The 27,259-nt window shown below is 53.6% G+C and overlaps 2 protein-coding genes across 18 annotated transcripts in view; one reads left to right on the top strand and one right to left on the bottom strand.

Annotated features, from left to right (window-relative positions):
• VILL (villin like) overlaps positions 1–2,837 on the top strand; it is a 35,862-nt gene extending 33,025 nt beyond the window's left edge. For all 11 annotated transcript variants that reach the window (XM_072599172.1, XM_072599170.1, XM_072599175.1 and 8 more), the window contains exons 18-21: positions 88–276; positions 508–576; positions 1,143–1,490; positions 2,429–2,837. In XM_072599172.1, coding sequence (XP_072455273.1) covers positions 88–276; positions 508–576; positions 1,143–1,490; positions 2,429–2,542 — 720 coding nt within the window. In that variant the 3' untranslated portion in view covers positions 2,543–2,837. The remainder of the gene's footprint in view (positions 1–87; positions 277–507; positions 577–1,142; positions 1,491–2,428) is intronic.
• Positions 2,838–3,883: 1,046 nt separating this feature from the next.
• PLCD1 (phospholipase C delta 1) overlaps positions 3,884–27,259 on the bottom strand; it is a 49,222-nt gene continuing 25,846 nt past the window's right edge. For 6 of the 7 annotated variants that reach the window (XM_072599178.1, XM_072599179.1, XM_072599181.1 and 3 more), the window contains 14 exons: positions 25,605–25,769; positions 16,330–16,558; positions 13,621–13,750; positions 12,806–13,037; positions 12,244–12,445; positions 11,933–12,077; positions 11,628–11,777; positions 10,525–10,677; positions 9,564–9,708; positions 8,104–8,220; positions 7,046–7,224; positions 6,664–6,796; positions 5,429–5,578; positions 3,884–4,509 (listed from right to left, as the gene is read on the bottom strand). In XM_072599178.1, coding sequence (XP_072455279.1) covers positions 4,424–4,509; positions 5,429–5,578; positions 6,664–6,796; positions 7,046–7,224; positions 8,104–8,220; positions 9,564–9,708; positions 10,525–10,677; positions 11,628–11,777; positions 11,933–12,077; positions 12,244–12,445; positions 12,806–13,037; positions 13,621–13,750; positions 16,330–16,558; positions 25,605–25,769 — 2,216 coding nt within the window. In that variant the 3' untranslated portion in view covers positions 3,884–4,423. The remainder of the gene's footprint in view (positions 4,510–5,428; positions 5,579–6,663; positions 6,797–7,045; positions 7,225–8,103; positions 8,221–9,563; positions 9,709–10,524; positions 10,678–11,627; positions 11,778–11,932; positions 12,078–12,243; positions 12,446–12,805; positions 13,038–13,620; positions 13,751–16,329; positions 16,559–25,604; positions 25,770–27,259) is intronic. The other variant, XM_072599183.1, reaches the window with a different exon arrangement.

The following is a 27,259-nucleotide window of genomic DNA, read 5'->3' as shown; positions in this document are numbered from 1 at the left end:
CCTCCCCAATGTTAGAACCCCCCTGCCCCAAGCAGGGAGAGCCACCGAGGTCCAGGGGAGCAGCAAGACTGACTTCTTCCATCTCAGGTGTTCCTGTGGATTGGGAAAGAGTCCAACACATACGAGAAGAAGGAGTCTGTCACTATGGCCCGAGAGTATCTGAAGAGCCACCCAGCAGGCAGGGACCTGGCAACCCCCATTATTGTGGTCAAGCAAGGCCACGAGCCCCCCACCTTCACTGGCTGGTTCAGTGCTTGGGACCCCTACAAGTGGAATGTGAGGCACAGTCAGCTCCCTCCCCCATCTCTGTCCCAGCTCCCTCCCCCATGCCTGTCCATACCCCCCTACCCCATCTCTGTCCCCAGCCCCTTCCTAGGCCCATCCCTTCCCCTCTTTCTATCCCCTTTGCTTTTCTCCCTCTCTGTCCCTGACCCCATTGGTTCCCCACCTTCCTTTCCCATCCCATCTCCATCCTGACCTCAGTCCTAACAGCTCCCCTCACTTCAGAATGGCAGATCCTATGAGGAAGTAAAGGACAGCCTTGGGGACGTGTCGGCCATCTCTGAGATGACCATGGTGAGTAACTGATCTGAGTGGGCTCTGTGACCGAGCACAGACTTGGTGACTCTCCCCAGGCTGACCAGTTTGCTGGTCACAGATGGGGCCTTACTGGGTCAGGCCACCTCACCACTGGGTAAACTGAGGCAGAGGAGGCCCAGCTCAGCCAGCAGAGAGCCCAGTGTTTCCCAACACTGTCCCAGGCTCAGGCTGGGCATGTGCCCTCTTGTTTGAGTGAGATGGGGGGACATCTTGAGGGTGTGAAGGGGAAGGGGCAGCTGACCCTCCCCTCGTATTGTCATTCCTGGACCTTCCCTGTCCTTGGTCTTATGTGATCCTCATAGTAGCCTGGTGAGGCAGGTAGGGCAAGAAGCATTTGACAAATGAGAAAACTGAGGAACAGAGCAGCGCAGAGTGACATTTGGTTGAAGACACACTTGCCTGGCGAGTGTGAGGCAGAGGCAGGCCACAGGGCCAGCTCCCATCTCCACTTGAATGCCCTGCCCCACAACCCTGGCCCCTTCCTCACATGTCCTTCTCCCCACCCCCCGCCAAGGCTCAGCTTTTCCTCTTCTGTGGCACAGGAACTCAACAACATCAACCTGCTCCAGTGGCTGTCGGACGAGCACCCCAGCACCCAGGGGAGAGGCACCCCTCCTGGGGGGGCCCCTGCCTCAGCCCCCAGTGGGGTCCCTGCTGTGGCCCCGGAGCCTCTGAGCAGTGACCCCAGCTCCAGCTCCAGCAGCCCCAGGAGCAGCTACTACAGCAGCAACAGCAACTGTAATGCCAATGACATGGCCCTGGTCTCTAAGTGCCCTGTGGCAGCACCTACTGTGCCCACCACCATGCCCACCATGCCCATCCCCCGGGAGCGCCTGATCAACAAAGCTGTAGAGGACCTGCCTGAAGGGCTGGACCCATCCAGAAAAGAGGTAAGGGTGGGGGCAGGGGAGAGGGTGGCCTGTATTTGTGGCAGGGCTATCTAATGCCCTGGCACTCAGAACACCTGGGTGAGCCTCCTGGCTCCTCACTGGCTGTGTGGCTTTGGGCAAGTCCCTCTTTGAACCTCAGTTTCCCCAATTTTGAGATTACTATAAGTAGGACCCATCTCCCAGCGTTGTCATGGTCAACCCGTAGACAAAGGGGGAGGCAGAAAGGCTTCAAGGGCAGAGGCCGTGCCACCAGTCAGGCCCCGCCTCAGGCCAGGGGATCTGATCTCCATCCTTAGGTGGGGACTGATTGGCTGTGGTCCCTCCCTTGACACCTAAGCAGCTGAGGGCCCAGGGAGGGGAGGAAGCACAAGCACGAACAGCCCCCCACCCCCAGGCGAGCCCCATTAGTGGGATCAGGGCCCTGGGCAGGGGGATGGGAAGCACTTCTGTTCTACTAAGTGCCTACTGTGTGTTCTGGAGTTACACAGATGACAAACACCCTTCCCTTGAAGAACTGGCATTCAGCAGGGCACATCCAGAGCAGACACAAAGGGGTTCATGGGGTGGGGCAAGGGGAGAAAGGTCTTATGACCAAGGTGGGATTTGAGCTGCCCTTGGAGGTAGAGGTCCCAGGGTCCAGCCCAGGCAAAGAGTAGGAGGTGGGAGGTGGAGCAGCTACTGGTAAGGTGGACCATAGATCCTAAAAGAACTGAAAAGGTCCTTGGTCCTTGAGGGGCTGGCATTCTGGCCCGGTCTATGCTCCGGGCATATCACTTTGGGCAGAGCTGGCCCAGACCAGAGGATGCAAAGGCCTGGCATGGAGGGCTGCCCCTGCCTCCACAGCTGCCCCCAGGGATGGTCCCCCTCCCCCCTTCAGGCAGCACTAGCCGAGCCTGCACCAACCCTCACCCCTGACACCCTTCTTGCCCCTCCCCCAGTACTATCTTTCCGACACTGACTTCCAAGACATCTTTGGCAAGTCCAAGGATGAGTTCTACCAGATGGCCAAGTGGAAACAGCAGAGTGAGAAAAAGCAGCATGGCTTGTTCTGAGGTGCCCACCGGAGTACTCCCCTGCGTGCCTGCACTGCCACCCTGGCCCTGGAGCTGCTGGCCACATGCCCTAGCCCCTGCCCACCCCCTCCTATTCCTCAAGAACTCCCATTTCAGCAGATTGGAGGCCATGGGGACACTGCTCCTCCCTGGAGTGCTGAGAGCTGAATCCAGGGTGAGGGTGATCAGCCATGTCCTTGGGGTACTCTCTGCATTGCCAAGACCAAGTGATCTGTGCTGCCCATTCCCCGTGCCCCATGGGCTGACAATAAAGGCTTGCCATCACCTTTCTGAATGCCATGAGCCCACTCTGTTGGCCTGAAGGGGAGGCTGGCTGAGGGGAGACAGGCCAAGGTCAGAAATCCCAAACCTCATCCTTTGTGGGGAATGAAGCAGGTCTGTATGCTCCTGCTCACCCATTTTTTCATTGCCACCATGAGAGGGCAGCGATGAGGGTGGCATGGGGTGGAGGATAGGCTTGATTCTCTAGAGCAGGGAAGTGGAGACACAAGGGAGTGGAGACTCCAGTTACATACACACCTAAGTAAAACCCTAGAATCCTAGGTGGTCAGACCTTGAAGGGGCAGTGTGGTGTAGCAGCTAGCGAACAGAACTTAGAGTCTGGGTGAGCTGGGTCTGAATCTCACTTCAAACACTGGTTAGCTGGGGGAACCTCAGTTTCCTCATTTGAGAAATGGGCATAATGGCATTCACCTCCTCTATCTTGAGGATCCTATAAAGCAGTGACAGTCCCCAGAGGGCTGTAGGGATGTGGATTGCTCTGCTCCGGTCCAAGTCCCCATTGTACAGATGAGGAGATAAGGCTCAGTGAGAGGATGGGCCCGACCATGGACACTGGGGGACAGAGTAAGGACCCCCTCCCATTGGAGGCCCCAAGCTCTTCCCACCTCCCTATGTTTGATGACCTTGGAAGTGAGTGGAGTGGGGGGGCCCTTTGAGGGTGGTGCTGAGGAGGCTGCTTAGGGAGATGCTGGGGGGGGTCACCTCCAAGTCATTCCTTCTGAATTTTGCAGGGGGGCCTCTAAGCTCCACCTCATTTTCCTCAGTTTCCCCTAGGCTCTCCTAGCAGAGGGTGGAGCCTCCAGGATGAGCTAGTGGGGACACAACTGGGGTTGGATTATCTGTAGATCTCCCCTTTTCCTTGGCTGGTGGAGGCAATGGTAGCTGGTGGCTCATCCCATGAATCTCCAGGACCACCCCTCGGCCAGGAGGGCCTCAAAGGGAAGTCCAGCACACCAGGTTAGAGATGCCCAGGGACTGTTCTGGCAGGATGGAACTGGATGCAGGCAGCAAGGGGGAGAGGCTCTGCTCAGTGGAGCATGAGGTCATTCTAACTTTATTAAAGACCAAAGCCAGCTATGTCCAAGCCTAGCAATTGTAGTGGAACTTGGCTCTTTGGAATTCACTGGGATAGAACTTGGACTGGAGCCCAGGGGACATCCTTGTTTTGGCTCTTTCTGCCCCACTCCCCTGCCTCAGGCCCAGAGACGCCTTCTGGGAGGAGGTGGTCAATGCATCTGAGGGAGAGTGCGTGGATCCTGTCTGGGACATGGAGGTCCTTTGGGCCCTTGAGCTCAGCGATGGGAGGCAGGGATGTCACCCAGGCTCAACCAGAGCGGTGAGACTCACTGTGCAGCCTGAAGGGATTCCCAAGGTCTGGTCTGCACCCCCACACCCCCAGGGCCCTTCCAATCATTGTCAGGACCTAGCGAGGTACATTTCCTTCTTCCAGCCTCCACCTCTCCCTTCTCACTGGTCCCAAGAGGGCCCCAAGTGGGCAAAGGGCCGATGGTTCTTTGCAAGTCACAGCCTCTGGTCACTCCCCAGCAGAGAAGCCATCCAGGAGCCCCTCCTCCCACCCTAGTCCTCAATGTTAATCTTCACAAACAGCGTGGCTGATGGATACTGGTCCCCATTCTTGGATAGGAGGTGGATGTGGCGGTAACCTGGAGTCAGGACACAGAGAAAGACCCAGTCACACAAAGAGAACAGAGAGGCAGGAAAGAATGAAAAAAAAAAAAGAGAGATGGAAGTGAGAGGCAGAAGATAGTGGGGAAAAGGAGGAAGAAGGAAGGAGGAAGGGAAGGAATCCAGAAGTGACTGAGCACAGGTCTAAACTCTTAAATGACTCACTTGGGAAAGTCGGGCAGTTCTGGACGCTGACCCAGCACAGGACCAAAGTTGGCCGTGTCAAGAGCCTCCTGCTCAAAGCTCCTGTGCCCCCACCATCCATTCCATCACTCTCCCACTACTGCTTCTTTCCTGTTCCTCCCCTATGTAGCCTGTCAGGACATACTTGCTCACTGTCTCACCCATTAAATTGTGAGCCCCTCGTATCCACAGCCAAGTTCTAGGAACTTAGAAGATGCTTAATAAAGGCTGAATTTAGAGTCTTGGCCAGTAGGTTTCAATCCTTCCTTGTACTGACTACAAGACCTTGCGCAGGTCCCTTCCCCTTCCCTGGCCTCCCTCAGTTTCTCCAAGAATGGGGATGGTTGAACAGAAACTGCCCAGGGGCATGATGGTAGTAGTGAAAAGGGTGTCTGAACGTGTATGAGAGAAGGGCATGATCCCTGGGGGAGGAGCCTAGGAGAACAGATTGGGGGAGGTGGGGGCAGGTTAAGAGGGAAAACTCAGGGGAGAATTTGAGGAAGGGAACGTGGAGGGAAGGGAACAGAGGAAGGGATTGGAGGGTGGACCTCAGGGGAGAGAACTTGTATGTGAGCATACTTAGGGTGGGGGAGAACTTGGGGGTGGGGGTGGGGCAGCAATCTGGGAATGAGGGCCTAGAAGTGGGGTCACCATCTTGCCAGTCCTTGTGACCTTGAGTACTTGGGCCCAGGGACTCAGGCTCCAGGCCCTCACCTTTCTTGAGGCTGAAAAAGGGGATGGTACATTGGCCCACGAAGTCATTCTTGGAAGACGCATCGTAATCTTCCACCACAAACCTGACCAGGGCAAGCTCAGGGACGTCCACCTCAAACTGGAACTCTTTGTCCCACCTTGGGTTGAAGCCTGCAGAGGAGCACGAGAGGGCACAGGATGAGGGGGACATAGGGAAGGGGAAAGGACAAGGGTTCATTCTGTCCTTCCTCCAGCCTCTCAGCTGCCCCCTGCCCCTATGTTTACAAGGACATATCCTGGCTGTGCAGCCTGAGTCACTGACTTTTTTGAGTAGAGGGGAACATTGCCCTTCTCATGGGATCATAATGAAACATTGCCAAAATGGGAGTCTTGGGTTTGAATCCAGAGGGGATCACTAACCCATCACCCCATCACTTTCACCCCAAGATTACTGCAACAGCCACAGTGACCACACAGTGACTTGCTCAAGGGCAGGGAGGTTGGCTGGGGACCTAAAGCCTTTTACAGATATGATCTCGTGGGACCCTCCCAGCAGCCCTGACACAGTACAGCTGAGATGATATGATCCCATTTTGTGGATGAGAACGTGAAGGCTCAGATTGTTTAAACAGCTAGCAGATAGTAAAGGCAGGATGTGAAGCCCTACACATGCCTAGATCTCTATAGCACTGGCATGTGCACACACCCGTACAATGCACATGCACACACACAACATACACACAACACAAGTACGTCACACACACAGTCTTTGGGTCTGACACTGCCTGACCCCCTCTTCTGTGTCTTTCCCCAAACCAGCTGACCCAGCATAGGGCTTCCAGCTTCCCTGGCCTGGTCCTTCCAAGGCCCCCCTCACTGCCCTGCTCAGCTCTCAGGAGCCAGGGAGCTTCAGCTAGCCTGAATGAGTCACTGAGTCCAGCCTTAGGCTCCTTCCAGGCCTGAGTCTGTGTGACTGGACCTCCAGGTCTTTTAACCTCTTGGTCACCTAGTCTTCCCCTGGATGTTCTCCAGCTTACTGGTGCACTTCTAGACCCATGGTGCCCCAAGCTGAGTGCCCACTGCCCCAGAGGAGGCCTGAGGAGGGCATAGCCCCAAGGGACTTGCCCCTCCCTCCTCCTGGCCTCTCTATGGCACCGGCCCAGCCAGTGCCAGGCCCCAAAGGTGTCCTAGCCCAGGCCTTGGGGTTGTTAGCACCTCAGCCAGCCCTCCCCATCCCTGCCTGAGCCTGTGCTCACCGTTGTTGCTCACCACGACGGTCTGCAAGCTCACATTATCCCGGGCAACCCCATGAATCTCCACAGTCACCTTGGGGTCCACAATGGAGTTTTTGTTCTTATTCACTTTGGGCAGTTGCTGCCCAGAGATGACCTGGATGGGAAAGGAGGGTCAGCAATGCTGGCCCAGACCACTCAGGGATGATGGGAAAAGGGGCTCCAGGCGGCCAGAGCACAGAGAAGGGCAGGGAGCATGCTCAGAGCTACTGCAGAGATGCTAATGGTAGTTGGAGGGAGAAAGGCCAAGGAAGGGGGCCTGGCCTGGAGGAAAGACCCCTTGAGAAGACAGGGCAGGGCTGGGCAGGGGAGCCCCTACGCCAAGCTCCTCATATATCCCCCCTACCTGCACTCGAAGTCTCTTTGGGTTCCACCATGGCCCTTCAGTCACAGCCCGGGGATTGAACTTGGAGGTGGGGTCCTGGAGGAAGGCAGGCTTCAGAACGTAGCCAGAGAACCCATTGTCCTGGAAACGGCCTTGGTATAAGTCCATCTCCATCCCTGGTGTCTGGAAGTTCAAGGCCACTAGAAAGAGGCGGGCAAAGACCACCATAAGGAAAGTGCCTCCCTGATTCACAGAGTTGGAAGGACCTTCAAGGTCACCTGGTCTGACTTCATTGTCTAATAGAGGAAGATCAGCCCCAGGGAGGGAGTGGTCACAGAACAAGAAGTCTTCGAGCTGGGACGGAGCCTCAGGCCTGGAGCATAGCGGCCTGGCCCCGGGTCACCAGTTCAGCACCCTTGCTGCTGACCTCAGACTCCAGGCCCTCAAGGAGATCCTGAGGGGGAGGATGGCGGGAAGCTTGGGGTTCATTCACCCTGTCTCCCTCACTTTCCTCATCTGTCAAGAAGGAGAAGTAACACCTGCTTCCCAGGGCTAACGTGGGAGTGACTGTCAGATGCTAAAACGTCAGCTCCCTAACTGCTGCCCGATAGCATGAGATGTGTCTGATGAGGGCTTCTCAGCCCCCCTGATTCCCCTGGCTGCTCAGCATCTCCCCTCTTGTCTCTCTGGGCTGCCTCCAGAGGGGCCAGCTGTTTACTTAGTGATGTCCCTGTTAGGTCGGGCCTCCAGGAGAGGGCAGTCCTGTTTCCTTTGGCCTCTGTACCTCCAGAATCAATTCTGAGAGAGCTAACATGAGTTAATGAAATGGAAAATTTCCCTCCAGGTTTCAGTCCTTCACTTGGCCAAACTTCGGGCCCTGTGTTTGGGGAGAGGGCCCGGAGGGACGAGGCGGAGGGCAAGCTTTCTCTTTACGCAGGACAGCAGCCTGATTCACTGCACTTCCTCCCATCGGTTCCATGGCCAGTTTCTGGGAGCCCTCTCCCCTCCCATCACGGCCCCCCAGGGGGATTGTGATGCTCTCAGCTCCAGGCCAGGAGCTTCCCCTTCTCTGCCCTCACCAATCTGGCAGCCAACGTTCCACATGTCCACAGGGTTGTAATTGGAAGAGTCAGTTCTCCAGCCGGCAGGGTAGGTTCGACTCAGATGCTTGACGTTGTGATGGATGAAGCTGTTTCCTGGTTTGGAACAAAGACGTTCCCTCACACCCATCCCACTGGCACCTCCAGCCCTAACAGGGAGATGGGACCTGGCTGCTTCCACAGCAACAGCCCCCAGAATGGGGAAAGAAAGCTGCCAGTCAGAAGCTGCAGACCAGTAGGAATCTCCAACCCCACCTGACACACACATCTCCTGCTGAACTTTCCAGCCCCTTTGCTCTCTCCCTAGTCCCTGGGCCTGGCTGAAGGTCACCGATCAACCAGACAAACTGGGGCATAATCCTTGGGGATTGCTGAAACCCAGGCTGCCAATCCTGTCGGCTTCCACCACCCTCACTCCCTCTCCCCACCCCATGTTGGGAAAGAACTAGCTAGATCCCACAAGTCTGAGGCAGTCCTAATTCAGAAGGGAAAACAGATAACTTCCATGAGTGCAGAGATCCTCCCAGCCTGTAAGCTAATCATGGGTGAGGGGGCTCTGCCATTTATCTCTGTGGGACCCTGAGCAAGACCTCTGTACTGGCTGGCCCTGTGGTCCTCCTCCAGACCAGTGCCTCTGCCACCCCTTCTGTGAAATCAGACATTCCCCTGTCAATCACAGTCAAGCTCAACTACCCCTGAGAACAAGGGTACTGTGCCTGGAGACGCCCTCTCATCTGCAAGGAAGTCTACATGTCTTCAGTTATACCGGGCATTTCTAGAGAGCTTCACAAAGCATTACAAAGCAGTCTATGTATACCATCTCTCTCGAGCCTTGTGGCATTCTGCAAAAGGCATTCCAAGTATTAAGATACCCATTTTACAGACAAGGAAACTGAGACCCAGAGAAGGGATGTGATGGAATGACGATGATGATAGTTAGCAAGAAGGAAGAAGGGGTTCTCTAGGAGAGGGTCTCTGACTCTCATTCCAGTGAACTCTCTCCTACATGGGGGAGAAGCCTTCTTGCTGGAACTAGGAGATCTCTGAATCTTTTCAAACAAGGGTCCCACAGGCCCTCTTTAGGAAAGATCAGGGCTGCCTACACATGCAGTGTATGAAGGCTACTCTACTAACCTGATGGAGAACTAGGCCTCACTCAGGTTTAACATGGCCCCTGCAAGGTCAGCTACAAGCCCCATAGCCTTGTCTACCTTCTCCCCCCAGAACTACCCAGCCTGAATCCCAAGGAGCACAAAGCAGTGGGTCCTGGGAGCGAGGTTTGCCTATAGGAATCCTTTTCTTTTGAGTGAGGAAAGGCTTTGACACAATTTTGACAGTTCCTGCTTTGGGGATCTCTAGCCCTCAGTTCCCATCAAGTATGCAGGGTTGTGATGGCTCAAGGATGTACTGAGGTGGGACGCTGGTTTGTGGCTAAGTACCTGATTCCTGGGCCAGTTTGAGAGCTCGATTCTCCGAGAAAGAAGACATCTCATAGAAGGCAGAGTGATGGAAGCCTTGGAAGTGAACGCTCTTGCAGTAAATGACCAAATTGGACAGCTCCTTGGCCAACTTGCGCTTCTCATTCTGGGAGGGGGGAAGAGTGATGGAGACTCAGAAAAGATGAAGAAACCCAAAGAAATGGACGGACATAGAGACTGGGGGAAACATGGAGATGGAAGGAGAGACAGAGAGACCAAGAGTGGGGACAGATGGACCCATGGGCACACATACAGACCAAAGCAGAATAGACAAACTCAGAGATTCAACAGAGAGCAAGAGGGAGACAGAAAAACAGAAAATCAGAAGACATGAAGAACACAGAAAGCTAGAAAGATTCAAGGACTGGGGAGAATCTGAGATAGGAGGAAAAGCAGAGACTGTAAACAAAAGGGGATGGGTAGGCTCAGAAGTTCACACACATGGAACATGAGACAGGGAGAGACTGGCCAAGAGACACCCAAGGACAAAGGGACAGATAAGTCACATGAGATAAGGAGAGATGGAGTGGGAGCTGCTGAGACTGGGCATAGTCCTAGAAAACAAGGGGATGAATGACCACAGAGCTGCCCTTTGCAATGACCTGACCTAATCACGTCACACACATGCACACACATGCACATACAGATGTACCTTCCTGCGCTCACACACTCACTGTTCTTGGTTCTCCTTCTCATAACCAGTCACAGCTCTTGAGTTGGAGTGTGGGGACTGGGGGAACACAGAGAAACAGAGACAGACAGACAGATGGACAGATGGAGCTAGAGACATGGAGCCCACAGAGACAGACAGACGGACAGATGGATGGAGCCAGAAAAAAGGAGCCCACAGAGACAGAGAGACAGATGGATGGAGCCAGAGACAGGGAGCCCTCTGCCTCCCATCCCACCAAGTGATCCCTACAGCCTTCTTCTGCTTCACTTTCATCTTCACGGCCTCATCCTCCATTTCGGCAGCTTCATCCTCATCTGAGACGTCGGCAGAGTCTGAGCCCCCCAGATTGGTGAGCAGGCCCCCCAGCTTCTTTCCCTTCACCAAGACCTTCTTCTTTAGTTGCTGGGGATGAAATATGGGGTCTCAGTCTTTGCCCAAGGTGGCACCCATCACACTGGTGAGGTCAGAGACCACCCTCCTCCATGTCCACCGGGCTTGGGTCCCCTGTGGCCTGAAGAGTCTAAAAATGAGCCACCTACTGCATGGCACAGGTTACACCTCATGCCTCCATTGTTTAGCCTGTATGGGTGTGTCTCCCTGCTGTAGTCACCACATTCCCATTGCAGGTGCAGAAGGAATGTGGCATATGGAGAAAGTGAGGACCTTGGAGTCAGCGAGACCTGGGTTCAAATCCCACTTCAGACATTTACTAGCTGTGTGACCCTGGGGAAGTCACTCCTCCTCTCTGAACCTCAGTTTCTTACTTTGTAAAGTAGGGATCACAATAGTATTTGCCTCACAGGGTTTTTGGGAGTTATCACCTGGATGGACACAGGGTTATCCCCTGCCCTAGCATGTGCAAAGCACTTTGCACACCTTAAAGCCAAATGTCAGCCTCATGAGCTCTAGTGCTCAGCCTGGGGGGCTGCTGAGCAAAGCTGATGGCCTGGCTCTCTCATGTCTTGGGGTCCTGGGATCTTCACCTTCACCTTCTCCTCCCCCTTTGCCATGGCCAGGGACTCAGAACTGTGCCAAGTCAGCTGGCATATCTGCCCGGGCTTCCTGTTCCTAGACACAGAGTCAACACAATTTCCAGGGAGGAGGGTGATGGAGAAAGCCTTGGACTTTAAGTCAGAGGAGACCTAGGTTCGAATCCTGGTGCTGCCACTTACCAGCATGTCCCTAAAGCCCCAGCTTCCTCGTGTGTAAAATGGGGATAAATAAGAGCCCTTTCTGCTACGGGTCATGAGAGAAATGTGAAAGAAACGTAAGTTGTAAGGGTTCTCCTCCTCTCCCTCCCCCCCCCCCCCCCCCCCCCCCCCGCCGTTACCCCTCTGCCCTCCAGGGCTCACCTCAGGGGAAGGGAAGTCTGTCACTATGTCATTCAGGGGCTGGTCAAGCAGTAAGTCCCCCAAGATGGTGCGGAGGTGATGGGCCATGACTTTTTGCTGCTCCAAGCTGCAGTGATTCTCTAAGGAGAGGATCACTGGGTATGGTGACACCTGTGGGAGAGAGCCATGCATGACCACCTCCTCTAGGAAGCCAGCCTGGCTGACTAGGATGTTCTCCTGGAGCAGGGGGATGGTTCCATATGGACTCAGGAAGTCAGTGCCCTTGTCCTCCTCCTGCTCCTCCCTCCCATCTCCAGCCTTCTCACCTTAAAGGCGTAATTCTTGATGGCTTTGATGACATCGCAGAAGAGGATCTTGGAGGTGAAGGTATAGCCATGGTAGATGATCGGCTCCATGTTGGGGCCATCCCAACAGTCCAGCTCCACGCACCGACAACCTTTGGACAATGCCCTGGGGACATGTGAAGAGGAGGATTGAAGACTGGTATCCTGGACTCCCTGGGCCTTAGCAGGTCCAGAGGCATCTTCAGGGTGTGTGGCCCCAGTGGCCCTGCTGCCCACCTCTGCCAGTGACATGAAACCAGTGGCTCCATGAGCCCCCTCCCCCAGGCTCCTACCGGATGTAGGCCTCTGTGCTGCTGGTCCCGGTGAGCTGGTCCTCCATCAGGTATGTGTTGTGGGAAGAGGAGATGAGGTAGTAGCTGAGCGGTCGGCTCATGTCCTGGTAGACTTTCTGATGGGCCAGGTTGAAGGCGTCTCCATCGGCAGATAACAAGTAGATGAGAAAGCCATCCTTCGTCATTTGCTTCTGCTTCTTGGCTGCAGGAAGACATGCCCCCCCAGCCCCAGCCCCAGCCCCAAGAGAGCAATCAGGCCATGCCCAGCCCAAGCCTCCTCCTGAGTTTAGCCCAGAAGCCCAACCTGGCCTTACTCCCATGTGGTCTTAAAGAAGTCATTTCCCTTCTACATCCATGAGAAGAGGGGAAGTCACTGTGACCAGGGGCAGTCATTGCCCCCTCTGGGCTTCATGTTCTACCTCTGGAAAATGAGGTGAGATGAAAGGATCTCAGTAAAGTCACTGTGGGCTCCCTGGGTCCAGGCAAAAAGACCATCAGACCCCTGGCTAATAGGGAGCAGGGGAATGGAGCATGCCTCTGGTCCGTAGTCCCTACGACTCACCAGCCTCACTGGGCTCATATCTCTGAATGAGGGCCAGGGCCAGCTGGGGCCCAGCCTCCTCTTCCTTCTGCTCCTGCTGTAAGAAGGCTGCCAGCTGGTCCACAGACAGGGCCTCCTGGGAGCCTGAGATGGTCTCAAAGAGTTGATCAATCTCTTCCCTCTGGGTTAGCATCCGGTAAAATGTCTCAATCTCATCGTCTTCCAAGGATTCTGTCTGGGATTTGTCGCATTCCTGCAAGAGTCAGGGTTAGCACCTGGCTCAGAGTCCCCACGAGTGGGGGCTCCATAGGCCACGTGACTAAGGATTCCCCACACAGCCTAGGCTGGAGTTTCTCCCCTGGGATGGTGAGGACAGGGCAAGCTGGATGAGAGCCCAGACCACCAGGACCTCCGGCCTATGTTTCATGGGTGGAGCCCTGAGACAGAGCTCCATTCCCTCATCCCAGGTGTTACCTAGGACCAAAAACTAGGGGGGACTTGTTTGCAGAGCCAGCCCCTGCACAGCCTTTGCTGGTGCTTTGGTCTTCTGGAATATCTCTTTATTCTTTTGTGTTTGTATCACACTTGGTGTTTATGGACCTGTATGAGGTATACGGGCCCTCAAGGACAAGAGGAGGTTTTGTTGTGATTACTATTTTGTCTTGGTATCCCTGGGGCCCAGCACATGGTAGGTGCTTTATAAACTTTGGGGGATGAATGGCATTTCTGAATGGCTCAGGCTCCGTGTGTGGATATCTGAGAACCCCGGAGGGTGGGTCACTCTGTGAGGCCACCAGGCCGTCCATCCCGATCGATCAGAAGCCCTGCTGCGTTACCTCAAAGATCTTCCGGGCGTAGCCGTCATCCATCTGGATGTTCACTTCCTTAAGGAAGCTTTTCAGCTCCTTGAAGCTCATCTTGTTGTCTTTGTTCTTGTCTGCCTTCCGGAGACACGAGTGAATCCAGCTGTGGCCAGATGTAAGGAGAGGAACGCTGTGTCTGAAAACCTGGGCTTGAGTCCTGGCTTAGCGACTCGGCCCTGTGTGACCCTGAGGAAGCTCTGCAGCTCCCTGGGGCCTTTGACCCCTCATCGGACCCCCAAGGGCCCTCATATCTGGGCATCTCCTACCTTGAACCTTCCATGTGCCCCAGGAAGAATGAGTATGTGTGTGTGTGCATGTGTGTGTACATGTGCAAGGCAAAGAGACAGAGAGATGAAAAGAAGAGATGAAGGGAGGGGGGAGGATGAGAGAGAAAGAGGGAGTAAGGGAGGGAGAGAGAGACAGGGAGAGAAGGAGAGGAGAGAGGAAGGGAGGGGGAGACAGACAGACAGACAGAGCACTGGGGAGTGGGGACAGAGGAGGAGGCTGGAGCAACCAAACATGAGGCCATTTTCCAAAAGGGAAGGGAATTGGTGAGCTGTAAGCCAGTGCGGCCCCTTTGGTTCCTGGGAATATCCTTGTCTGAGCCCCTGGAAGGAATCATTAAAAAGCTGGCTGTCCCACGCCAGGGTTCAAAGATCCAGCATGGCTGCATTAAGCCCAGGCCCTGCCAAGGAAACTGAACTGGTGGAGGAAGGGGAAGGTTCTGCTTCATCTCAATTTTTGCAAAAGGTTTCATAAAATGTCCAGTGTTATTCTTATGGTACAGATAATAACAGCACACATTTATGCAGCACCTACTGGATGCCTGGCACTGGGCCACATGCTTTACAGTGACCTCATTTGATCCTCACAACAACCCAAGCAAGTAGGTGCTATTGTTATCCCTGTTTTACAGTTAGGTAAACTGAGGCAGCTAGCGGTTAAGTGACATGTCGAGGTCACACAGCTAGCTAGTGTCCCAGGTTGGATCTGAGCACAAATCTTCCTCACTCTAGGCCCAGCGGTCTGTCCACTGAACCACTTCGATGCCTAGATGGAAAGTGATGGACAAGTCTGTAATACAACTAGAATCACGACTGGCTGAATGGCTGGCTAGACCCAAGAAGTCGTTGTTGTCTCGATGTCACCTTGGAAGGCAGTCCCCAGCAGAGTACCCCAGGGCTCTGTACTGTCTGTGCACTTTCACAGTTTTGTTAACGACCTAGAGAAAGGCACAGATGTTTACCCATCCAATTTGCTCATGACACAAAATCGAGAAAGCCATCCCACAGATGAGAGGAGCATCCAAAGGAGTCTTGCCAGCCTAGAGTACTAGACTGAACCTAATGAGATGAAGTTCAATAAGAATTAATGTAAAGTCTTACACATGGGTTCAAATACTCAACTACACAAGAAGGAAGGAAAGAAACCTGATTAAGATAGCAGTCAGTCTGAAAAAAAGATCTAGAAGTCTTTGTAGGCTGTAAGCCAAGCATAAGTTGCATTGGAATGAGGCAGCTAGCTCAGTGGGATCTTGTGGGAGAGGCTGCAAGCGATAATCCCTGGGCACTCTGCTCTGGTCTCGTCCTATCTAGAGTATGATGTCATGGTGAAAGAAAAGGAGGTGAGCAGAAGTGGGGTGGGCCCTGGGTTTGTATGATGTGGGGGTAGGGGGGGCGCTGAGGCAACTGGCTAAGTAAATAGCAAAGACCCAAACTGTGTTCAAGTGTTAGAAGAGCCAACAGACACTTCCTGTTTGGTTCCAGGGACAGAGCCAGCAGAAGGGTGTGTGTGGAGGGAAGAACACACAGATTTAAGGTTAATGTCTGGAAGCCCTAAAGAAGTTATGGGAGCCTCTGCCTGGAGGTCTCAGAGCAAAGGCTGGTGGAGCAGAGAACCAGGCTGGACCACTGCTTGTCAGTCGCACAAGCCTTAGTTGGACTAGGTGTCCCTCCAAACAAGTATGTGCTGTAGCTGCCATGCAGGTCAGCTCAGAGGTCCACTGAAGTACCTGAGCCTCTCTCCCACTGACTCCCCAAACTGTATTTGGCCAGCTGGCTAGAAGTCAGCTCTCCCAACTCCAGGGTGGAAGAGGCAGCTGTCTGCGCCTTTGTGCCCCTATTTGTAGGCACAGTTGGACCTGACTGAGCCAATGTGGGAGCCCCAGCCTCCTCCTGCCACTGACCCTGTCTTACCTTCAGTACCTGCTATTTGTGATGGCAGTTTTTATGGGGCACCTCTCTGGCCTGCCAGGCTCTCTGCTTCTCAGCCTAGTCCAACATTCTGCCCATCCAGACAGGAGCCACCCTTCTCCCGGGGTCTCCTTCTGTTCACTGTCCCTCCCTCTCATCCCATGGGCTCAGTCAGCCTGGGGCTTTCCCAGGAGCTGCAAAGATGCATGGGAGTGCTCCCAGGGGTTCTACTTAGTGGCTCTGCACAAGATAGGCATGAACCCTGATTATTTCTTGGCCATTCCTAGGCTAACATCCTCACAGTGCCCCTCAGGGACATCCCTGCCCATCAGCTCTTATCTCTCAACCCCCTGGGCTATAGTGCCCCAGTAGGGGGCAGGGTGATGGGGAATGGGGACAGGAGGACCCCACCTGTAGCAATGGTGTCCCTGGGCCTTCCCTCAGCCTCTCCCCCTTCTACCAGATGGTGGCCCCTCGGCTAAGAGGATACTGCTGGAGCTTCTGCCTTTGACTCATGGAGCCTGCGTGCACAATGATTTTGCGGAGACCATCCACCCAGTGCTGGGCTTCCACCTCTGAGTCTGCAATGAGGTCTAGGTTGCTTCTCTGATCCTTGAAGATGATGGAGAAACACTGGTGTTCGGGGGTATCGCGGGCAAACTTCTCCATGCCCTCAGTCTGGTGGCCCCACCGCACCTCCTGAATGTCCTCGATGGAAACTGGAGACCCGAGGGTGGGGAGGAGGGAAAGTAATTAGAATACCTGAGGTGCTCCCCCCAGGGTGTTCACCCCCAGCTGCTCTCTACAGGTGTTCACTCCCAGCTGTTCACTACAGCTGGTACTCACTATAGGTGTTCACCCCCCGTTGCTCCCAGCTTTTGTTTCCTAAAGTTATTTCCCAGTCATCACCTCACTTGCTTATCCAGCCTTGACTTGCCTCACAGAGGAGGGAGGGAAGACGTATTTATTAAATACCTATTATGTGCCAGGCCCTCTCCTAAGTGCTTTACAGAAGCAATTTTATTTGATCTTCACAACACTGGGAGGTGCTAGTATGATATCCATTTTACAGTTGGGGAAACTGAAGTAAACAGTGGTTAAGTGACTTGTCCAGGGTCACCCTGCTAGTAAGCATCTGAGGCTGGATTTGAACTGTGGTCCAGCACTACCCACTCACTTAGCTGACTTGAAGGGACACAAGACATTGTTTGGACCTGTGCTCCCCAGGTTCTGAGTTGGGAAGAGAGGAGGAAGAAGCCAGGACAAAGGGGGAACAGATGGCTCTTCTACACAAAGGGCCTTCTGTTTGTAGAGGCTGCTCCCATATTCCCATCAGCAGACCCTGGGATGGGGGCTGAGCCCACAGCAGAGGGGAGGGGCTACACACAATGTCCAGACATCTGCCCATGTGGCCCTCCTGAAGGGGCATCAGGCCCTGCCTGTGAAAACAGCAGGGGTTGGATGGGGAACAGGAGGAAGGGAGGGCACCCACCGGAATCAGACAGTGGCCTGAACTTCACTGAGTACGTGCCAGCATTGAACCGACAGAGAGTGAGGAAGAGAGAGAGGGAGAAGAAAGGGGAGAGAGAGAGAGAGGGAGAGAGATAGAGAGAGAGGGTGAGAGTGAGAATGACAGAGACAGAGAGAGAGAGAGAGAGAGAGAGAGAGAGGGAGGGAGAGAGGGAGATTGTATCCACTCTTTGTGCAACGATGTATCTAAGGCAGGGAGTCAATGAGTCCCAAGGGAGGCTTGGAGGGCCCAAATCCTGAAAGCCAAGTGGAAGGAAGCCTGGGAATCGAATTGGCCTCAGTTTCTCCATCCATAAAGGGGGCAATTATCTGAGCCCCAAGAAAAGAGGCCACAGGGCCTAGTTAGAAGGGGAGAGCTTCGCAGATATGCCCAGTGACACAGTCATCAGGGTCTACACCCTGTTTCTGCCAGTAAAGACCAGATGGTCAGTGAATCCAGCTTCTATGGAGAGCAGGCATCTCTTCCAGCTAAGGAGCTTCTTTCCTGTCACAGAGCTGCCCTCCTGCCCAGACAATGCCCACTCCTCCCCCCATGCCAGGTGTGCTTGGAGCCCAGTGGGAGGATTCTCTGCCCTAAAAGAATGTAACCCCCAAGACACAGATTGTATATGCCCAGCCCCTAGCACCCTGACCAGTACACAGTAGGTGCTTACTAAATGCTTGCTAAGCCTGATTGTGTCAGGTGGTAATCTCAGCTCCCATGATTCAATCATCTCTGAGTTTCTGACTCTCAAACCTGCTTAGCCAGCCCTAACCTCTCTTTGAATCTTAACCTGAAAGTCTTTCCCCCCAAACTCTACCTTCTTCCTAACATCCTATTACTGAGGAGGGGACTGATCCCTTCCCAGTCACCCAGGCCCCCAACCCAAGCATTGCCCTCAACTCTCACTCCCCTGCCTCCCAATCCAACTTTTATGACCTCTTTTATATACACCCCCTCCTCTCTTCTGCCACTGCTCCCACCCTGGCACAGGCCCTCACCACTCCACGCCCAGAACACTGCAGCAGCTGCTGGGGATCTGCCCCATCCCCTCTTTGCTGCCGGAGTGATCTCCCCAAGCACAGAACTGACCATGTCACCTCCTACTCAGTAACCCCAAGCCCCCATCGGTTTCCTCCCCCACCTCCACCATTCTAGTTTTCTCTTCCAAACCGCAGCACTAGCCTCCCTGATGTTCTTCAGACACAGACAGTGCCCCCTTTAATCCCCTACCTCATCCAGAAGAAGAGAGACCAAGTTGAGGAGGGCTGTGGCCGCTGTTGGCCCACCAGGAGCTCCTGGGGATGAGGAAGCCAGTGTCCCTGGACCAAGGACAGCCCTGAGGGATGCTGGCTCCTCCTCTGGGTCCTCTGCTTCATGGTCCCTCCATCCCCTTCTAGGAGGCCCCATCCTAGAATGGTGGGATCCCAGCCCTCTGATGCCATCTAATGCAAACCCCCATTTTACAGAGGAGGAAACTGAGATCCAGGCAAGAAAAATGACTTGTTCAAGACATACAGGTCATGCATCCAAGGCGGGATTTGAATACAGCTCTTCTGACTCAAGTCAGTACTCCGTCCACTGAACCACAGTGAGCCTGTTACACATAGTAATTACTTAATAAATGCCTGTTGAACTGAATTTAATCCCTCCAGGTGTCACCAATGTCCTTTCTAAAATGTGGCACCCAGAACTGAGCACAGGACTCTCAGAGGGGACCTCAGCCGGGCAGAAGACAGCACAACTCTCACCTCACGCCTCTCTGAGGGCCTGCCTGCCACAGAGTATCGTGCTTGTGGTCCACTCAAGCCCCCAGATCACATTCAGATAGACTTTTAGCTAGCCACCCCTGCCATCCTGCACTTGGGAAGGTGGTTAAATATAAGACTTTATATCCATCCCTATTCAAATCCATCTCATTTGGTTTGATCCAAAGCTCTCACCTATTCGGGTCACTTTGAATTCTGCCCCCCACCCAACGTGCTAGATAGCCCTCCCGGCGTTGCATCCCACACTGCTGAGTTACCTGTTCTAGTGCACTAAGTCACTAATTTAAATGTGAAACAGCACAAGGCCAGGCCCAGTGCCTTGGGTCACTTCCTTGTCTCTGAGTGCAGTCACTGACCTAGCTCTGAATGCACCTGCCTGTACAATCCTCTGGGTCACCTGCCACCTCCCCGCCAGGCTTTGGTCAAGGCTTTGCTGTAATCCAGCTGAATGGCTCTGCCTCTAGCCAATCTAGTGCTCTCCCCACCAAGGAAAGGAGTCTAGTGAGCAACCCCGTCCTTGAGGAAGCCAGGCTGGCTCTGGGGAACTGCAGCTTCCTTTCTGAATGGTCACAAACCATCCTTCTAACGATGCTGGCTAGAATGTCGGTAGTAATCAATGGCAAACAGGCCTACTTCCTTTTTCGGTTTAGAGTTGGGATGTTTGCCCTCCTCCAGTCCTATGACACTCCGGCTTGGCTTTCAGAAGTCACTAGCTAACACATTCCCCCTGATTAGACCCCATTTCCTAGATGGGTATTAGCTCCTGGTGCTCAGCAGTGCCTCAGGACTGACCCAATCACGTGAGATTTCAGTGCAGCCCATGAAAACAAGATCCAAGAAGATACTGTAAAGCCACAAATACAGTGCCTGGCATGTCGTGGGCACTTAATGAACACTCATCTCCTTCCCCTTTCCATATGGGAGATGGCTGCCAGGAATCATCTGCCATGGGGGCCTCTCCTGTCCTACTGGGTGTCTCCTTGAGGGTCTTATAGGATCCTTGGTCAAGTGCTTGGAAGTGAGAGCACCCAAGAAGATGGAGGAATCTGCCAATCGGGCCTCCCCTCTCCACCATTTTCTAATAATCTGAGACAGAGTGGGTGGGCCGCACCTGCAAAGTTCATGTGCCAGAGTGGGGACAGGGCCAGCACGGAGGGCAGGTGTCGTGGGCTTTAGCACCAGAAGAGACCTTAGAAATCATCTTGTTCAACGCCTGCATTTCATAGGGGTTACTCAGTGACCGCAGACACGTTCACCCGATCTGGGACTTGGTTTACCCATGGGGTTCATGGAGCTGAAGAAATACACTAATGATTTATAAAGGAGGATGAATATTTAAACGCACATCCTGAGTCCTAATCTGAGACTTTGTGAATGACCTTCCACTCAGGCCCCAGAACCCTCTTCTATATCCCTGTGCCAGGGACTGGGTCCCAATCCCTACCCAAGGCTTAACACTTCTATTTCCCAGGAAGGAAAAAATAGAGGCCTTGCCCCCTCCCCCCTGAAACAGGCTTTGTCCTGTTGGCAGCCCCCTTTCTGGTCCCTCCCCCTCTCTCACCAGCACAGAGAGCATCCAGATGCCCTGTTTCCCTGTTTTCCCAGGCAAAGTGATAAGGCCTTCCTTTGTTTTACATGAGTCTGGAGGGGAAGCAGGGAAGGTGATAAACTGAGGGGCTGGCGAGGCATTCTCTCCTGCTAATCTCCCCTTTTCCCTGTCACTAAACTGGGAACTCCCAGAGCAACACCCCTCCCAGCTCTCTGGCCCCACCACAGATAGGTGTTCTGAAGTTTGGCCAGGGTGAACGATGCACCCATGGGCACCCGCAAGAGCAGAATGATGGAATATGAATATGGGAGGTGGGGTTGGGGAAGATCAAGAAGAGGGGCCCCCTTTCCCTACCCCCGCCTCTCTTGGGAGTCCTCCAAGTCACTAGAATCCCCAGCTGGGCCTCAGTTTCCTCATCTGCAAAATGCCTGGAGAAGGAAATGGCAAAGCCCTCCAGGATCTTTGTCAAGAAAACTTTCAAAGGGGTCAGAAAGGGCTGGACCAAACAACAACCAGGTCTCTGCACATACATGAGTTGTCACATGGAAAGTGCTCTAAAAATGCGATTATCCCCTATTTCCCATGTAAGTATGAGTGCACACAGCCCCTAAACATGACCGCCCTGCTGTGTGAAGTAACACGCCTTTCTCGGCCAGAAATGGAGCTCATCCCCACTGCAGACAGCGGGTTGGAGGGCCTAACCACCTCTGTCCCTGTCCTCCTTCTTTCTGAGCTCCTTTGCTCTGGGCGCCTTTGGCACGAGGAGCCACATCCTGCTCAGCTGGTGAGGCCTGCCCTGCAGACCTTCCCTGGAGGATCACGGTATCTTTCCTGCTTATGTGCTTGTTGTGCTCCCAGAATACATTGTGATGTGCTCCTCCCTCTTTAGGGAAAGAGCTTGGGATACAGGGGAGGTGATGCCAGCTCCCCAACTCTGTGCCTTAGCTTGACTCGACTTCTGCTGGCAAAGCCAGGCAGGGTGAGTGTTCAGGTACAGCTGAGGCTGGAGTCCTTGCTGTTTGGCCTTGGCAAAGTCATTGCCTGTCTGGGAGCCTCAGTTTCCTCATCTGTGCAATGGAGATAATAGTACCTCCATGACTAATCTTACCGGATCAGAAGAGACTATATGTGGGAAAGAACTCAGAAGCCTTGAAGCCCTCTAGATATGTAGGCTGCTCAGGGTGCCTTCCAGACCACCCTGGCCCCCATCAACCAACAATCTCCCCAAGGGTAGGGGCTGATCCTGGGAATTCCCAGAGCTGAGAGTCTAGGGCTCTGTACCCTGCAGGAATTAGTCAATCAGCACTGGGGAAATGAGTGAATGAGCTGCATCAGGGCAGGCCACTTCTCTGGGCCTCAGTTTCCTCATCTGTAAAGTGAGGGGTAGGATGAGATGGACTCTGAGGACTCTTCCAGCCCAAAGTCAAGGACCCCCACAATCACCTAGGTCTCTTCCAGCTTGAGGTTGAGGATCCCCACCATCAGCTAGGTCTCTTCCAGCCCAAGATTGAGGATCCCATGATCACTGAGGTCTCTTCCAACCCAAGGTTGAGGATCCCCATGATCACCTAGGTCTTTTCCAGCCCAGGGTTGAGGATTCCATGAGCGTTGACTTTTAGCCTTGACCCAGCAAACTGACCATAAAACAGGCAGATGTGCCTGCTAGACATGAGTGTTCCAGGAGTGGGCCTCATCACCCACTCCCATAAGACTCCTTCCATTTACCTGATGCTGAGTGAAAGGAGCAGAACCAGGAGAACTTTATGCACAGCAACAACCACAGTGTGTGAGAGTTTTTTCTGGTAGACTTAGATTTTTGTAATAACACAAGAACTTCTGAAAAAAAAAAAAATCCCAATGGTGGACCTCAAGGCAAAATGCCTTCCACACTCAGAGAGAGAAATATGGAAGTCACTCACATAATGTAGCAGATCATGTTTGTGTATGTGTATCTGTTTGTGTATCATGTTCTGATTTGTTATACGGATTCTTTCATTTATCTTAGTCTGACTACATAGCATGACTATAGTGAAAATATACTCAATAGGAAAGTATATGTAGAATCTATACAGAATTGTATGCAGTCGTGGGGAGGGAGGGAGGTAGTGGGGGGTGGGTGGGGAGGGATAAAATCGCAATTGTATGGCAGTGATTGTTAAACATTAAAAAAATAAAAAAATTAAATTAAAAAAATAAAAAAATAAAAAATAAGACTCCTTCCATTTTTAAACATGTACCTCTCAAGGGAGTGATACATAACCTTGAAAGGGCAGGTTCAGCTTTTAGAGCTCTCAGGACTGTGGCCCTCCTTCCAATTCTGATTTTTTTTCTGCATTCCTTCTGTCCATCCCACCATGACTTGGGGCTCAGGGAGGTTGCCCTGCTTGGTCCAGCCCTGCCTCTCCTCTACCTTCCTTTGCCTAATTCCCCAAATTAGTCTCTCTGGGAACTCCCAGCTTTGGCAAGATCCAAGAGCCTAATTGCAGCTAGGCCAGGGGTCTGAAGCCCATTGCTCAGATCAAGTCACTGAGGCACTCCCTCTTCTCTCCTCTCCATTGACACTATACTTGGAAGCCTTAAACTGGCAGGGGAGGGACTGGAAAGGGGAGTCCAATCTGGTGGGGAAGGGAAGGCAGGAGCCCCGGGTAATATCTAAGGGGTGATATCTCTGAAGTTGCCCCAGGTATTAGAAGATGGGGGGAGCAGTTGGGGAGAGGGACTGAAGCAGGACCTGCCCACTGGGAGGGGCCAGCTCTCCAGGATTGACAGCCCTCTGCCCTTTGCACCTGTACATGCCAGAAGCCAGACAGCTTTCCCTTCCCAACCTTGTCAGTATTTGTCTGGGTTTATGGGTAAGTATGGGGGCAGACTAGGGGAGGGAGAAGACAGATAGGCCTCTGGATCTCCTTGTACCCCAATGTACCCCCTGACCTTCCCTTCAGAGCTGGCAGGCTCTACCCTAATCTCACCCCTCTGCTTAGGGAGCCAGAAGCCCCGAGACTCTGGGCTAACACTTCCTTCCCACCCCATCCCTAGCCCCCAGGCTTCACTCTTCTCCTTTGGGCTGGAAGCCAGCTGCCCTGGCCTCAAAGCTGCACCTTCTGTGGCCCAGGGTTCTGTATTCTGTGACTTCTCTACACATTCCACCACCCAGCCAGGGCATGTTGTCCTGCTGACTCAACCTGTCACCTGGCACACAGGGTGGGTCCTGGCTGGGCAGGGCTGATCAGGAGGTAGCAGTGGGTCCAGAGCATTGTATCTTCTCCACCCTCAGAGCCAAACCCTGCAGGGATGAGGAGGACACAGAGGTGCCCAGGGCTTGGGACACAGGCTGGTGTAGTAGGACTTTAGAGGACTTGGGTTGGAATCCCAGGTCTGTCTCTATGACCTGAGCAAGTCCCATCATTCCTTGGATTTCGTGAAGGGCATGGCCTAAATGGCCTCTAAAGCTTCCCTCAGCTTAGACTCTACCATCCTATGACCTTGAGGCTTATCTGTAAAAGTCGCAGTAGATCACCAGCCCCTACGTCCATTCTAGCACTACTTCCATGACCTCATGATCTCTCTCAGCCTCAGTTTCCTTATCTATGTAAAGGGGGGGGGTTGTCTTTTCCAGTTCTCAACCTAAACCCCAGGCATCATTCTTCTCCCCAGGCTGGTGCTGGGTCCATCATCACCACTTCTGAGTCACCTCCAAATTCCATTAACTACCCTTTCATTCAGGCCTTTGCAGGGACTGTGAGACTCCATCAAATGCTCTGCTGAAATCCTCACTCCAGTCTCTTCCAGGTCTCAAGCAGTAAGAGGCTGTTTCCCCCAAAAGGGAAATGAGATGAGTCTGGCAACAACTGTTCTTGATCAGTCAACAAGCATTCACCAAGGGCAGGTTGTATGCCAGGCAGTGGGGAATATAAAGGAAAGCCCCTGCCCTCAAGCAGCTTGTAGCCTAAGGGGGTGAGGAGGGCCATCTAAAACAGAACATCCCAGATACATTCAGACTGGCAGAAGGGAGCAGCATGGGGTGAGCACTGCCACTGGGGCTGAGTGGTGACTAGACCCAACCTGGTGCCACGTGATCACAGCTTCTCCTGATCAGTGTGGTCCCCTCTAGAATGAACCAGAAGCCAAGTGATACTCACTGGCCTATGGTTTGGAGGTTCGACCTTCTTTCCTCCTTTTTGCTATCCCTTTCCCATCAGCTATGGTTCCAAGGGCAGAAGCCCAGTTTCCTCATTCCACTGAAGTTGTCCACCCTCTCCTCTCTCTTCACCTCCCCTAGTGCTCAGCCTATGCCCCTTCCATAGAAGAGATTCCACAGACAGCCTGCCAGATCCTATAAGCAAGCATGCTTGATCTGGTAGAGCCCCCAAGAGAAAGCCTGCCCAGGTCAGCCCAGCCAGACCTATCCAGCCCAGCCTAGTCAAATCCAGCCCAGCCCAGCCCAGCCCAACTCATTCAAGTCCAGCTTAGCCATGCCCTAGCCCAACCTAGCACTTACCCAGCCCTGCCCAGCCCAGCCCAATCTTGCACTTACCCAACCCTGCCCTGCCCTGCCCTGCCCAGCCCAGCCCAGCCCAACCCAATCCAGCCCAACCAGCCCAACCCAACCCAGCCCAGCCCAGCCCTGCCCTGCCCAGCCCAGCCCAGACCAACCCAGCCCAGCCCAGCCCAACCCAGCCTATCCCAGACCTACCCAGCCCTACCCAGCCCAGCCCAACCCAGCCCAGCCCAGACTAGTCCAGCCTAGCCCAGCCCAGCCCAACCCAGCCTATCCCAGCCCTACCCAGCCCTACCCAGCCCAGCCCAGTCTAGTCCTGCCCAATCCAGTTTATCCCAGCCCAACTCAGTACAGCCTAGCCCTGCACTGCCCAACTTGGCACTACCCAGTCCTGCCCTGCCCAACCCTGCCCCTCCCAGTTGAACCAATCTTCACTCACAGATCTGGGACTCTGGAGAACGCATCATTTTCTTGGACTCCTGCCAGATGGTCTTGCAATCTTCCTGTAGCTTGTAGAATCTGTCTTTCCGCCATGAGCTGGACTTGACTTTCTGGAGCTGGGAACCTTTCAGCAGAAACTTCAAGTCACCATCATCCTGTAGACCTGGGGCAGGGTGGAGATTGAAGGCAGGATTAGTGCACAGTCTCTTCACCTGGTCCTTCAACCACCCTCTGTGGATGTCCCTGTCCCGCCCCAGCACTTCCTCCAGGGCTGGCTCCAGCCCCATGCTCCTCGCTGCCCAGGTCCTGCACCCTCACTCCACCCCTGGAGCTGACAGTGGGATCCCAGCCAAATGTCCACCTCCAAGTCCTCCCCTCAGTGTTGGCATTTGACCTATGGCCCTCCATGGTAATAACCCTACTGTGAGATTCTTGTACACCCTCCAGGCTTCAAGTGAGATCTCTCTTTAGGACTTTCTGTTAAGGGTCTGTGCCTAAATCCAGAAAGATCTCCCTCCACCACGGTGGATGACTAAACATCGTGCAGCTGAGGAGCCCCCTCAGGTTCTCCAATAAAGCCAGGCCCAAAGGGGTTGGGTGGGTGAGGGAATTGTCAGATGGGGCACTCAGTCCAGGGCTTCTGACTGGAGGCGGCTGGCTCGCCAGTTCTGTCCTCCTGTGCCCCTCTCCCCCTGTATGCACATGGCTGCCAGAGCCGCTAGGGCTAATCCTCTTCTCCAGTTCCACGCCTGGATTTCTGTCTGGTCTTAGGGGATTCCCACGCAGAGGTCCTCACACTTAGCTTGTCCAAGGCTCACTCAATATTCTCACAAACCTGCTCCTTCTTCATTCATTTCTATCTCTTTCCATTCTGTTCAGTTCAACAAATACACAATAAATGCCACGTGTGTGCGGACCATTCATTCAAAGTTTGGAAAAGCCAGTCCCCCTGTCCTCATGGGGCTTATGATCTGGAAGGGAGCTATCACATACACGCACGCACATGCACGCACGTACACGCACACACGTATACACACACACGTGCACGCACATACAGTTCTAACACAAAATATTCCTAAATACACCAAAGAGGTACAAAGTACTTTGTATGATCTGAGAGGGAAGGTTTGTTACCCACTAGGGAGGGGTGTCAGAAAAGGCTGTCTGCTGTTTGAGTGGAGCTTTAAAGGACGGGCAGGGATTTGACAGGTAAAGGAGGAGAAAGACATTATTCCAGACATCAGGAACTGCATGAACAAAGGTATGGAGGAAGGAAAGTACGGAGTGTATCCCAAAAATGGTGTATCACATGGTTTGGTTGCAGCATGGGGGATCTCAAGAGGAATAATGTCAGCTAGGGCTGAGAAGGGGAGGTTCATAGGACAAGAAGGGGCATGAATGCTAAGCAGAAAGATCTGAGATTGACTCAGGAACCCTAGGGAGCCACTTTAGAATGGGGCGGGTTATGAACTGGTCGGATTTGTGACTAACGTGAAATGAAGAGCAAAGGGTGAAGGGAGTGTTCGAAGAGATGCAGTGGGAGGAGCCCTCAGTTTGGCACCCAAGGACCGGAGACTTGAGAGTGTATGTGTGTGTGTGCACGTGTGTGAGTGAGGATGAGTGTGTGTGTGTGTGTGTGTGTGTGTGTGTGTG

Source organism: Notamacropus eugenii, chromosome 3 (genome assembly GCF_028372415.1).
Source record: "Notamacropus eugenii isolate mMacEug1 chromosome 3, mMacEug1.pri_v2, whole genome shotgun sequence".
In the NCBI taxonomy this organism is placed as follows: domain Eukaryota; kingdom Metazoa; phylum Chordata; class Mammalia; order Diprotodontia; family Macropodidae; genus Notamacropus; species Notamacropus eugenii.
The sequence above is the reverse complement of the archived record's forward strand: the minus strand, read 5'-3'. Positions and strand labels throughout refer to the sequence as shown.